The 13,981-nt window shown below is 38.2% G+C and overlaps 1 protein-coding gene across 2 annotated transcripts in view; it reads right to left on the bottom strand.

Annotated features, from left to right (window-relative positions):
* Hmcn1 (hemicentin 1) overlaps window positions 1–13,981 on the bottom strand; it is a 452,651-nt gene that overhangs the window by 148,464 nt on the left and 290,206 nt on the right. For both annotated transcript variants that reach the window (XM_075988199.1, XM_075988198.1), the window contains 5 exons: window positions 8,027–8,128; window positions 7,071–7,247; window positions 5,946–6,097; window positions 4,578–4,701; window positions 1,137–1,312 (listed from right to left, as the gene is read on the bottom strand). In XM_075988199.1, coding sequence (XP_075844314.1) covers window positions 1,137–1,312; window positions 4,578–4,701; window positions 5,946–6,097; window positions 7,071–7,247; window positions 8,027–8,128 — 731 coding nt within the window. The remainder of the gene's footprint in view (window positions 1–1,136; window positions 1,313–4,577; window positions 4,702–5,945; window positions 6,098–7,070; window positions 7,248–8,026; window positions 8,129–13,981) is intronic.

Raw genomic sequence — 13,981 nt, forward strand, 5'->3', positions numbered from 1 at the left:
AAGTGTCTTTAAGCCATCTTAGATTCCTCTGTTAAGAGTTCCCTGTTTAGGTCTGTACCCCATTTTTTAACCGGATTATTTGTTCTTTGTTTTGGTAGTGAGTCTGGTCTTTCTTTGCCTTTCTCCATTACCGGCTCCATTATTGCAGTGTCATGGTTCCCATCTTCACAGCCCTTTTCTTTAGCATACACCTTCATGCTGTCCTATTCATCCTGGTGCTTTCATCTCCCTTGGGAAATCTTTTTAGATGGCTGCCTTTCCCATGTGCCCTCCTAAGTATTCCTCAATCAGGAAGCCATACGTAGCTAGTAACATAGGTTTCCAAATTATAATCACTGTGTTCTAATTCAATCTATGACTTTGTGAAACTGGATATATTGTTTAGCTATTCTTTCATTTTCCCCATTGGGTTATTAGCAGAATTTTACAAGCACACAATGAAGTTATGAATGTTCAGAGCCTTGGGTTCCTTCGGCCTAATCCTTGTGCTCTCTCCAATGCCAGCTCGATTTCACTTGGATGAACTTTCTATCAACATTATTTCAAACATTCACTTTGTGAAATTCTCCATCTCTGAGGAGAACTCCAATCTAACTTAGCTTCTTTCCTTAATCAGGACTTTTGTTCCCTTCTGAGCTATAAAGCTAGGTTGTCTCCTAACCTTTTTCCATGTAAGCAGAGCCTCACTTTTTGCTATCCCTCTCCAAATACGCTGTACCACCCACTTAGTCACCAGTTCAAACTTATAGTAGCTATGCATATCTGGGATGAAGTGACGTTTAACTCTTCATGGATTTATGTAAGATTACAAAATATTGAAAATAGGAGATGTGTCCTAATTTTCATAGCCTTATGCAGAGCACCTAAAGTGGGTTGTTGCTGATTGGTTGAATATGTAAGGAATTCCTTAGAGTATTTTTATAACAGTTTTCTGAAGGTATGCTTTTGAGATAGCTTATGGCTAAAGTATGGATGGATGATTAAATATTTAAATTGTATTAGCATAAAATGTAGTTAACAAAGAGTTCCTAGAATTTTATTAGATGCCATTAGAACATTTGTAAAAGATCAGCAAATTTACAGATGTCACACTGAAACCATGTGCTCAGGAACTTGAGACAAGTCTACAGCCTTACCTTTAGCACACTTCCATCTTCAGAGATACTGACGCCTGGTTTCTTCAACAAAGGGCGGCCATCCTTTAGCCACAGCAGAGTAGGTGGGGGCACAGCATCGCTCTGACAGATTAACTCCACAGCTTGGCTAATGAGGACAGAGACATTCTGTTCTTCTCCCATAATATTGGGTGGAACTACATGAAAAACCAAGTATAAAAATAATGAAAAAAGGACAGCATACTATTAATGTCCATTAATCATCAAGATACAAGATACATACTGGGGAACTATATTTTTGTTTTGTTTTTTTTCTTTTAATAGAAGAGCACAATCATTCTTGTATATGCTACTCGCTTTATTTTATTCAGTCAATGTTAACTGACCGATTAATACGTTTGTGAAGACCAGAGAGTCTACTCACTCATCTTTCATTTTAAAGAGATTTTGCAACTCAAAGTTCTCACCAGTTATGTGGTTTTCCTCAGGGTTTTCAAACAACAAATCACCCATGAAATATTTTTGAAACAATAATGAAAATAGTATTTAAATACTTATCTGCATCTTTTGCAAAGGAAATAAGTTTCATAGTCATCAAGGCAACATCTTTCAAAGTATCAGGCAGAGAATGTAATGATTTCCCTTCCAACGCCCAACTTCACAGTGTGAAAATGAAAACGAGGTGATGGGTAAGAGTTTAGACAGAATACTATGGCTGGTGGCAAAGCTGAGTGTTTACTGGTTGCCATCTAGAGTTCTCTTCTGTACCACACTGACTTTATATAGCTGGAAAGGCTGTGTTGGGAAACTCATGTGATAGAGAAGAGGCTAAAGCAGTGACCAGCTGTACAGCATATTCATAATTGCTGAAATTTCAATGGGATCAAAGCTAGAATCTCCTGGCTCTAAGACTTGTCAGGTTCTAACATGTGTTCAGACAGAAGCTGAAAGAATCCCCTTCCCTTGAGTGTGCTGGAAATAACTTCTCTCGTGTGATCTAGGTGCCGCTCTGTCAAGAGGAGGCTCCATACCTCCCCAAGGAATCATTCAGGCCTGTATATATCTATATTCAGAAAAGAAAAATGACAAATGAAACCAGGACTGCTAAAATGGGGCCATCCTGCAAGAGCATAGGGGAGAACATCCTTTGGGAACTCTCACTAAATTCCTTAAACACTCGGGACTATGTTCATAGTTGGTTTTTGTTGGGTTTGGATTTTGAGGTCATAGGAAAAACTAATCTGCCTGTATTCATCAGGGTCCTACAGGGATTTGGTAGAAAAAAGATTTTGGTACTAAAGAATATTATTACAGCCTAAAGCTGACTGTTTCTGGGTCAGTACCCCAGCATCAGGTAGAGTGATGATCGGTATAGCAGACTGACTACCAACATTCTGTGTCTGTGACCATCGGAGTTCTCTGCTACCAGATTGCTTTGAAGAGAAAGATTTGGGAAATAAGGGGTACATCTGTGTGTCATCTCTAGGTACACAGAACACATGGCTGGAACAAACCATGAATGAATGGACTGTCAAGGGGAAAAATACCTCCCGGAGCAGCCTGGGGCGACCCCTGTGCAGGGATCTGTGATATTCCTCTTACTGAGCATCACACAAAGTGAGCACACACAGTGGGCTGAAGGCCACCTCTAGGACCAGAAAACAGTGGGATTGAGTTTTAGAGGCAACACACTTGGGTAAAGATGTAAGGACAATCTGTTTAAAATCAAGAATACCGTGAAGTAGAAAATAGATACATTTAATGGCACTGGAAGACCACATGAAAACAGACACATTCATAAGCTTTGACAGGAATCTGTATATAGAATGGTCAGTTCTAGAGCTTGATCAAATTTTAAATTAAGTTTGGCCTTGCTGGATAAAAATTATCATGACTATGTAAGTTTGTCTTGGGTTTTCTGTAGAATGTTAAAAGGGAATGACGTGTGACGTCATTTCCTCATCCTCTTCAATGAGAAAATGAGATAGAAAGAAAGGAGCATATTATTTAGTTTGGTGATACCTAAAATCACTGAAACGATGCTGAGAGTGGTTATCCGCTGTGAGGAAGACTTGGTGGGACAGGAAGACTGTTGTTCTTGTTAGACTCAGTTTGAATCCCTTTTACTTTTTAAAGTGTTTTGTTTTATTATTTTTATTTATGTTTATGCATGTGTGTCTGTGTAGGAATATATGCACATGATTGCAGGTGTCTGGGGGAACCTGGACTCTGGTTCTCTGCAAAAAGACTCTGTTTCTCTACTCCATGCTCTTAGAAACTGGGCCATCTCTTCAGCCACTTGAGGTTTTTCTAATCATAATCGCACATGTTTTAATAGAAGTTTATTTTTGAGATTGATGTTGTATTAAACCTATGCATTTCAGTGGCAAAAAAAAGAATGTTAAAAGGGCATGCTTTCTTTACGGCTGGTTTAAACATCAAGGTATGCCACGATGTAGAATGACAAACACCATCTCTGAACTGGGACCAGTGAAGTCCTAGCTTTATTGATGCAGGGGGCGGGGGATTGAATCAAATATTATCTCCTTCTCAATCATCTAACTGCATTGTGAGCACAGAAAATCATGAATTTTACTTGAATTTATGTTTAGCTTAGGTTTTATTTCTCAAGTAGCCCACGACTCAAGGATATTGGGCTGATAACAAAATAGGTTTTAGAAATATGGTTAAAAGCAATGAAACATGGTGTTGAGCCGAAGATATAAAGAGAGTTTTTTCAACAGACATCGACTCTAGTTAAATTACGTTTCCTTAGTTGTAGAGCTGCTAGGTGTCGTCATGGTCTTCTGAATGCTTTATAGAAAACTCTATGGTGATGTAGACATAAAAATTAAAATTTTATTTTTGTGAGTGTGCATCGTGCGTCGTTATATGTGTCTGAGGTATATGCATATAAGCCGTGTGTGTTGTTATATCTGTCTGGGGTATATGCATATAAACTATGTGTGTTGTTATATGTGTCTGGGGTATATGTAAATAAGCCATGTGTGTGGTTATATGTGTCTGGGGTATACGTATGAGAGCACAGAAGCCAGAACAGAGTGTCAGGTGTCTCTATCACTCTCTACTAATTCCCTGGAGACAGGTCTCTCATTGAACCTGAGCTCTCTGGTTGGCTAGTCTAGCTGGCCGAAGAGCTCCTGGGAGCTAGCTCCCTGTTTCTAGCCTCCAACACTTGGGTTATAAGCATATAAGACCATGCAGCTTTTTACACAGGTTCAGAGAGTTAAGCTTAAATTCTCATGCTTACACAAGTACTTTTATGCCCCAAATCTTCTTCCCAGCCCCAATATCTAGGAACATAAAAGAATTAAAATGAATCAAACTCAAACATAAAGCAGAAATAGAACTTGATTTGAACTAAGTTAGCCAAATCTATTTCTCCTTCTTGTCAACAATCTCCCTTAACATCTCTTTCAGCACACAGCCAGCTTGTCTCACCATATACTCTGAGGTCAATGTCCCTCTGTTTCTCCCCAGCAGCGTTCACTGCCACGCAGGTGTACTTTCCTGTGTCACTCATTTGTGCACTGGTCAGTGCTAAGATGCGACCTCCAGAGAGAACCTATCAATAAAAACAAGCCAGTTGACCAATATACCCACGAGAATAGTAGGTGTATTCTTTGTATCACTTATACAAATTTTCATAGAGGAGAGCATGACAAAGCATACCCAAGAGAAGAAGGAATTAAAAGAAGTCATTCTCCGAAATTTTTTTGGATAAAATAGTTAAGGCATCACAACAGAATCAACTAAAATAATTATCACACTCATTATCACACTATGATCCCACAGATACAGCAATTTTTTATATTGACATGAGCTTTGTGTCTTTTATGATTATTAATTCCAAACTTCTAAATTAAAAATTAGACTGTCAGAACTATATTCTGTGTTGGGCAAAGTAGGTCAAACTTTATATCAACATGAGCACCAATTAGAGATATTTTGAGTTCAGCTTCAGATCACTGCAATAATAAAATATTGGAATAAAACAAGTCATACAGAATTGTGGCTCCTCAGTGTGTATTAATGTATTGTTTATACTAGCCTGTAGACTATGAAGTCTGAAATAGTATTAAACCTAAAGCAAAGTATATATTTACCAATTAAATACTCTTTTATTGCTTTATATCATCCTAAAAGGAAAGGGGCTGAGAGACTTACTCATTGCACAGTTGGCACAAAGCTTCAATTTGAAAAAAAAAAACCCAAAACCAAACCAAGCAAACAAAAAATCCAAAAATACAACATATGCAAAAAAGGATGAAATGAAACTCTGTGTCCATGCTTCTCTGACTTGAAGCCCAGGGTTCTTCTGCAATTTTTTTTAAGTCAATGGAGTGCCTTTAAAATTTTCAGAGGCTCAGATTATCAGATTTCATTTTTCATAGTATTTCCATTATGATCTTCTCTACTTTATCCTTTGATGTTTTTAATGGACACACATATGCTTCATGTGGCTCACAGATTCAATATTTCCATTTAAACAAAATCCTACCAGAAATTTCCTGTGTTTTTTGCTGATGGGTATTCCATATGCCAAAAGAAGAAATAGGCATGGACAAGAAAGACAGCTATGTAAAGGGTTAAACTTATCCACCAGTAAGGGATAAGAACTCTTAGATACTATGCTTATATATAAAGTTGTGAGTATGTATCTGTGACAGGCATCTGTGGATGCTTGTGCACGCACTCTTTTTGAATATACCATTTGCTAAGTCTTGTTCTCCAAATCTTTTCAACAGCTTCATGCGTTTGAGTATCTTGTGTTGTGCATGTTAGCTATTAAAACAACATAAAAAATACCTGTATTCCATTAGCAAAGCTAGAGACAGGGCTCCCATCTTTCAACCAGGTCAGACTTGGGGCAGGGATGCCCCTGGCTTCACATTCTAACCTTGCTAGATTGTTCACCACCACCTCCACCATGGAACTGCTACCTGAGATGGAAGGAGGCACTGAAAAAAAAAGTATGTTATCACCAGAGGATAATGAAAACCAGATGTAGTTTCCATAATATTTTTTACAGATTAAATTTTTTCCTTATTTGTTTTGGCCAAGTGTTTCACATATTATTTGAAATCTAATCACAGTATTTCTGTGAGGGATATAGAGCAAGTATCAGTTCCCCAATTTGACAGACAAACTGAGGGTAGGAAGGATGCTATTTGGTGTAAGAAGTTAGTTTTTAGTGTTACAGTTTATTTAAATGTATTATTATCATCATCATCATCATTGTGAATGTGCCACAGCGCATATGTGGAGGTCAAATGCCAATTCTGGGGAGCTCTGTTTTCTCCTTCTACCTTGTTGAGGCAAGGTCTCTCTTGCTTCTGCCAGGCTGTGTACTCCATGCTCAGTGGCCCTTGAGCTTCAGAACAACTCTCCGATCTCTAACACCCATCTTGGCATAGGAGTGCTGAGATAACAAATCGGTTGTTACCACATCAGGCTTTTTCACCCAAATTCAGGATATTGGTTTTATCTGTTGAGCTATCTCACTGGCCCTGAGTGTATTCTTAGTTATTGAGTTAGTGATTTCAAGAAGTGTATATGTGTGTTTGTGTATGTGTACACGTATCTTTCTCCATCAATTCCACTGACATATTAAAATTATCAATGCCCCTTAAAAAGTTTACCATGACATAATTACTTAGAAGTAGTTCTTTAAAACTCCCGAGTGTTAGAGCATTGGTGAAGATGGTGTAGCTGTTAGTTGACAAAAACATCACTGGTTATTTCAACAAATAATCTAAAGTTGAAGTTCAACAGCATGTGAAAACTGGGCATTTTAATAGGTTTATCTGGGTCTTTATGTAAAGATATCAACAGCATATTTCTGTTAATTATCACACTAGAATATTGTAGGAGCATATGGTCATTGGGCATGTGTCCTCAACCCAGGAGGAATCTGAGAGATGAGGCACTTACTATGAACTTGGAGACTGTAAAATAATTCTGTGGCTCCAGCAGAGTTGATGGCTACACATTTATAGATGCCGGCATCCGAGATCTGAGTCCTCTCAATATCAAGGATCTGCCCTCTGTTCAGGAAGACTACACTTGTGGAACCCGAGAGTGGGTGGTTGTCTCTGTACCAGGTAATAACTGAAGGGTGAAGGGGAGCAGTAAAAATTCTTCTTTCAAAATTCAACACACTAAGTTCGATGTGAAATAAATATACTAAGAGGTATCTAACTAAAATGCTTTATTCTTATTGTTTGAGTTTAATTGGATTAAATATCTCTTGATGGTTGATTTTTAAGAAAAGATAATCCTAAGAAAACTACCAAATCCAAACAATGAGTTCAAAACTGAATCAACAAAAGGTAGTATCTGTATTGTTTCTAATATGTCAATATTACTTGATGGCAGATTTTCAGCTTTCAGCTTATTATGTTTATTTTATTGTGTATTTCTTACAAAATTGTTGACATGTTTAATGAAAACCATATATCATGTGCAATATTGGATACAATGCTTTACATTGTCATAAGCTCACAGAAAGAGCCTCCCAGTAATAGGGAGATACAGGGAAAAGTGAAAGGGTCACTAGAATGACTGGGATTAAGAATCAGATTAGTTCATCCAACTCTCTTAATATTTCTTTCAAAATTTGCAATATCTTTTTTAAAAAAACATGGACATAAAATACAAGGGTAACTTCTGTGCCCACAAACCAGACAGGACGATCAAGGAATTCCCATGTTTCTACATCAAGTAGAAAGATTATTTCATGCAATTAAAGACTACTGAAAATTTAAAAATATCATCTCCTTAATTATCCTATCACCTGCAATGCACTCTACCACTTTCCTTTGTTACTAATTGGTACATTATACCCACAGCGATTTTTCTATTCTCAGAAATGTTAAATGTAAACCAACCGGGAGGAGGATTGCCTGCTGCTCTACACTCCAGCCGAATGGGGTTGTTCACCACCACGGTCTCGTTCAGCATCTTTCCTGCATCGTCCAGGCTGGGAGGTTCTGCAAGGCCCAAGCATACAATCAGCTCACACGAATATGATACTTAAACTGAAGTTGTTTTCTAGGTGCAAATTATATGTTTCTCTCTTCCTCATATAGTTGTGGCTATTTGGAACAAAAATAAAGTATACTATTAAAGAGAATTGAAAACCAGATAAAAGATTTTATAGATTTTCTGGGTCATCTCTTTCTCTGTGTTCAGGCAGGGAAATATATTATAGATTACTAGTATAGTAAAAGAAGACTGAGAGGTAACCCAGACCCAAAAAGATGAACATGGGATGTACTCACTCATAATTGGTTTCTAGCCATAAATAAAGGTCACCGAGTCTATAATTGGTAAACCCAAAGAAGCTAAATAAGAAGGTGAACCCAAGGAAAAACATATAGTTATCCTCTTGGCTTTGGGAAGTAGACAAAATTGCCGGGGAAAAAATTGGGATCTTGGGGGTGGGATGAGATGGGGGTAAGGGGAGATGGGGAAAGAAAAGTGAGAAGGGGAGGATGGGGAGAACTAGGGGAAACAGGATGATTGGGATAAAGGAAGGTTGGATAGGGGAGCACGGAAGCACAATTTTTAGTTAAGGGAGCCACCTTAGGGTTGGCAAGAGACTTGAACCTAGAGTGGCTCCCAGGAGCCCAAGGCGAGGTCCCCAGTTAGTTCCTTGGGCAGCTGAGGATAGGGAACCTGAAATGGCCCTATACTATAGCAATACTGACGAATATCTTGCATATCACAATAGAACCTTCATCTGGTGATGGATGGAGATAGAGACAAAGACCCACACTGGAGCACTGGACTGAGCTCCCAAGGACCCAATGAGGAGCAGAAGGAGGGAGAACATGAGCAAAGAAGTCAGGACCACAAGGGGTGCACCCACTCATGGAGACAATGGGGCTGATCTATTGGGAGCTCACCAAGGCCAGCTGGACTATAACTGAAAAAGCATGGGATAAAACTGAACTCTCTGATCATGGCGAACAATGAGGGCTGATGAGAAGCCAAGGACAATGGCACGGGGTTTTAATCCTACTTCATGTTCTGGCTTTGTGGGAGCCTAGTCAGTTTGGATGTTCACCTTCCTAGACATGGACGGAGCGGGGAGGACCTTGGACTTTCCACAGGGCAGGGAACCCTGACTGCTCTTTGGACTGGAAAGGGAGGGGGAGAGGAGGAGGGGGAGGGGGAGGGGGATGGGAGGAGGGGGAGGGAAATGGGAGGCTGGGAGGAGGCGGAAACTTTTTTTTCCTTTTCTCAATAAAAAATAATAAAAAAAAGAGACCTTGCGGAGGCTATGACAGAAGTTATATGCATAACTATCACCAACATGATTGCCTACACCTGAGATGAACAAGGACACCAACAATAGACTTGCCAAAGTGAACAGGGGAAAGCCTTTAGGCCTTAACCCTACACAAAGAACTATAGGAAACTAAGAAATGCTGAGATAGGGAAACAGTCTTCTCCAGGGAAGAGCATACCAACTGGTTATTCAGGACCAAATTATCAGTCCTCAAAAACCTATATACAAGTAACATTCTACAGAGTGAGAAGGTTAGATTTAGAAAAATTTATGCATATATGTATACATACATGTATGTAACAACAATTAGTGAACAAAACAGGACATGAATTTGAAAGAGAACAAGGAGGGGTATATGGGAAAGTCTCAAGAGAGGAGAGGGAAGAAAGAAATGATATAATTATGTTATAATCCCAAGAATAAAAGAAAAAGAAATAAAGTTGAAATTAAAAATTTTCAAATTTAGCTCAACTGACTGAATTAAGGAAGAATTACTTTTGTAATTAGGTAACTTACCTAACAGAACTCTTCCAATGAAAGACTGAATGTGCCTGAAAATATCCAGCTTCATTTTGTGCAAGACTTTCCTAACACATTTTTTAAAAATTAGAATAATTTTCATAGGCTAATAAAAAGTTTTCTTTTTTACATAAATTAAAAATGGAAAAACCTGCCATTTTTAGATAATCACAACTAATGCTGCTGTTGTCATTTTGTATTTGTGGAAAAATAGGAATGTTCAAAAAAACAACTTGGAAAATCAGTATGGCATTCCAATAATAACTCAATGGTTGTGGGAAGAGTGCCAGGGTGAAAATTATAAGATCTCTTCTTACTCAGACATGAAACCACTGATAAATATTATCACTGAAAGTTTACAGAAAAAAAATAAACAGAATAGAATACAATGTTGGAGGTAAAAACCCAACAAAGAAATAAATCAAGATTGCAAAGTTGAATTAAATATGTTTTTTAACTAATAAAAGTATTTGTTGTTTTTGTTGTTTAACACATGGTGCAGCCCTTGCTGTCATGGAACTCATTCTGTAGACCAGGTAGGCCTTGAATTCAGGGATCTACCTGTCTCTGCCTCCCAAGGGCTTGGATTAAAGATGTGCACCACCACTGCCTGGCTTTCAATTTTTATTATTAAAAATTAGGTTTTTAAATTATCTCTTTTAAGTTGAAGGTATGTTTCAATTTGTTCCAGGTGAATGCAACACACACACACACACACTTCTCAAAAGACATTAACATAAAAAGCTGGACAACAATTGGACATTAACATATGATAAATTAGCACATAAAACAAAAATCATTAAGTAGGACAAAGCAACTTTCTTCATATTCATTAAAATGTTATTATTCATGAACAATCTCTCATAATTACAATGTTTTATGGGTTAAACCAATGCAGAATTGAAAAATAAAACATTTAGAAATCAACTGAATAATGCCAAAAAAAAAATAAAGTTATAGAGGACTAAAACATCAAATTACCCATGCGGATTTATGCTTCTGTGTACATAGTTGAAGTTGCCAAATAATAAGTATTCTCTGCAAATTCCTCTAGTGCATTAGGTCACAAAATAGTGGCCAGTAGATTTACACTTAATGGAGTTACGGTGAAAGGAACAGGGATCAATATCAAAAGCACTAAACTATGTACATGAGATAAAACCGCATTGAAGAGAAAAATCAAGACAAACTTAATATGTTTAGAGAAAAACCACAATCAGAAAGAAGTCAACTATTGGAAGCTGTTGCTGTCACCATAAGCAAACTCTTAAGCTCTAATTAATGTATTTCCAAAAATACGTTATAATGGAAATAAATGTTCTAAGCTTTCAATGCAAAACCTAGGAAAAGACCAACACAGTAAACTAAGGGGCTTTATTTCTAGCCTCTTAATTTATTATAATTAATCTATCACAATAAAGCAAATAGCAGGGACTGCCACCAAAGAAAAACAAAAACCGAGAGACAATAAGATTCAAAGTTGTTATTTGATAAGTTGATAATAAAGTCTGTTATCAGAGGTAGACTTCTTTGTGAGGCAGATATCTGTTTTTCTGGAGGTCAAAACTCACCCTAGAACTCACTCCTTCACTCCCACAATTCCTTCGACATTCATGTGGTTTAGTGTTTCAACCCTTCCTGTTTAGCTCTGTGCTTTTTCCTGTTTTGTACACTGGGTTCTGTTTACCAACTTATTGTTTAAGAAGGAACAAAGCCCTAAATATGGCTGCCGTGGCTACCTGGCTTTTCCAGCTGTGAAAAGAATAATAGCCAGTGCATGGCACATTCTTTACACACTCACTAAAACACTTGCTTAAAGCCTTCTGGACAGAAGTGCTGGCTGACGACTTTGACAGTCACAGCTGCTACAATAAAACACTACGGTGGGAATCAGAAGCACCAGGGCTGTGGAGTGGCCTGAATAGTTCTCACATCAATAGACTGCTTAAAAAGAAAAAAGATTGAATTCCAGCAAAAATGACAGAGGATCCAGTCCTCAATTAGAGAAATAATAACACTGGAAAAGTTACCAAAAATCAGCCTTTTCAGAATTCAAACAATTAACCAAAGTTGTGTAACCACTCAAAAGTGAGGTGTTTAATCAAGAAAAACAAACAAAATGTAGAGCCCAACAAAAATCAATAAAAAAAGAAAAACAAACAAAGCTGACCTCATTAAAGATGGTGGACTTGTGTCACCCAAGCCTCACCACTACAACACACCTCATCCAAACTTAAAAACAATTAGTCTGGGCTGGAGACACGGTTCAAGAGTTAGTAGCATTTTTTTCACTTGCAGAGGACCAAGGCTTGAGTCCCATTGCTCACACTGTGGTTCATAACCACCCTTAACTGCAGTTCCACAGGATTCCAATGCTCTTTTTTCACCTCCAAGGGCACCAGGCACGCAAGTGGTGCACAGACATACATGCAGGGAAAACACTCGTACACAAAATGAAAAAGAGGGGTCAAAACTTTCAAAATCCAAAAACAAAGAGTCTTCCATCTCAGTGAAAACATGAGGACAGATACCAAAGTGGGCAGAATAAATTTGAAGCTAGTTAAAAACTTCTTACGGGACATGTAGAGATGGCTCAGTTAAGAGCACCGACTGCTCTTCCAAAGGATTCTGGGTTCCATTCCTGGCACCCACATGGTGGTTCACAATCTGTAACTTCACTCCAGAGAATCTTATACCCTCTTCTGGATCTGCAAACTCAGGCACGCATGTGGTGCACAGACATACACGTAGGAAAAACACCCAAACACATAAAATAATACAAAAATTAAAGCCTATCTTTCCAAGACAGCTGCTATCATTTGTCTTGGGAACCATTTGCAGGATTTGTTATTTAACTAGACTTAGAATTCTCCTAGTGCAAACTTCTCCTCTCAGGGGCCTTATAAACAGACTTTATTTGATTTGTTTAGAGAGGCCACTAAATTACTTTTTGTTGCTTCTACAGTTAATTGTGGTAAGCTTGCTAGCTTACAGCAATGCAGAACTGCAGGTCAGAAGTTCAATACAGCCTCCTCGGGTATAAACCAAGGTGCCAACACAGCTGAATTCCTCTCTGGGGAAGTATGAGAGCAGAAGTTTTTCCTTGGCTATTCCAAATTTTAGAGGCCATCTGCATTCTTTGGCTGTGAACTTCTTCATCTCTCATTGAAGTTGGTCATACCAGTCAGAGATTATACACGATTCTTCTACCTTTAACGATCCTCATGATTACATTGGCTCCTTCCAAATAATCAGGGATACATCTCCCACTTAAAGTAAATCTGATTAATAATCCAAAATTGGTCTTCCAACTTAATTCCCCTTTAGCTTCCAGAATCAGAATATGGCCATTTTGGTGACTATCAGGAACTACACACTACATAAACAAGGCGCAACCAGAACAGTCTCAGCAGTGACAATAAGAACCACGGAGGCAGGAGAATAGGATTGTAAGAACTGTCACAGTGCATTATTTTAAATGACTTTTCAAACAAAACTAAGATGTAGAAGGAAAATAGAGCATGGCCATCCACGGAGCAAGATGCAGAATAGGCCAGATATTGGATTCACAAGGCCACACTTTACACCAGCTATTCTGTCTTCTTCTAAGTCCACTCTCTCCAAGGGTCTCAGAAGCTTTGCTTGGAGAGCTAAAGGAATGGGAAAAATAACATTTTATGAAATGCAGAGGGATAATGAAGGGGTGGGATTGCTTTAAAGAGTCAACTAGGAACTTTGGAGATCCAAAATTCCATAAGGGCTCAACAGCACTTTTGGGAAGCACACCGGGAGAAGAAATAGTGGATGTGAAGATAAGACAGGTGAGAGATCCTAGTTTTAGAAGAAAAAATGTGAAAGATAAAAGGTGTACAGATCTTTTGAGGTGTATAGAGCATTATTAAATAAATGGAGTTCTTAAGAACAGGAAAGAAAATGATTCAGAAGAGTTACTTAAAGAAAGAGTGAGCCAGGTGGTGGTGCCACAGGCCTTTGATCCAAGCATTCTGAGTTTGAGGACAGTCTGGTCTAC

Source organism: Microtus pennsylvanicus, chromosome 10 (genome assembly GCF_037038515.1).
Source record: "Microtus pennsylvanicus isolate mMicPen1 chromosome 10, mMicPen1.hap1, whole genome shotgun sequence".
In the NCBI taxonomy this organism is placed as follows: Eukaryota; Metazoa; Chordata; class Mammalia; order Rodentia; family Cricetidae; genus Microtus; species Microtus pennsylvanicus.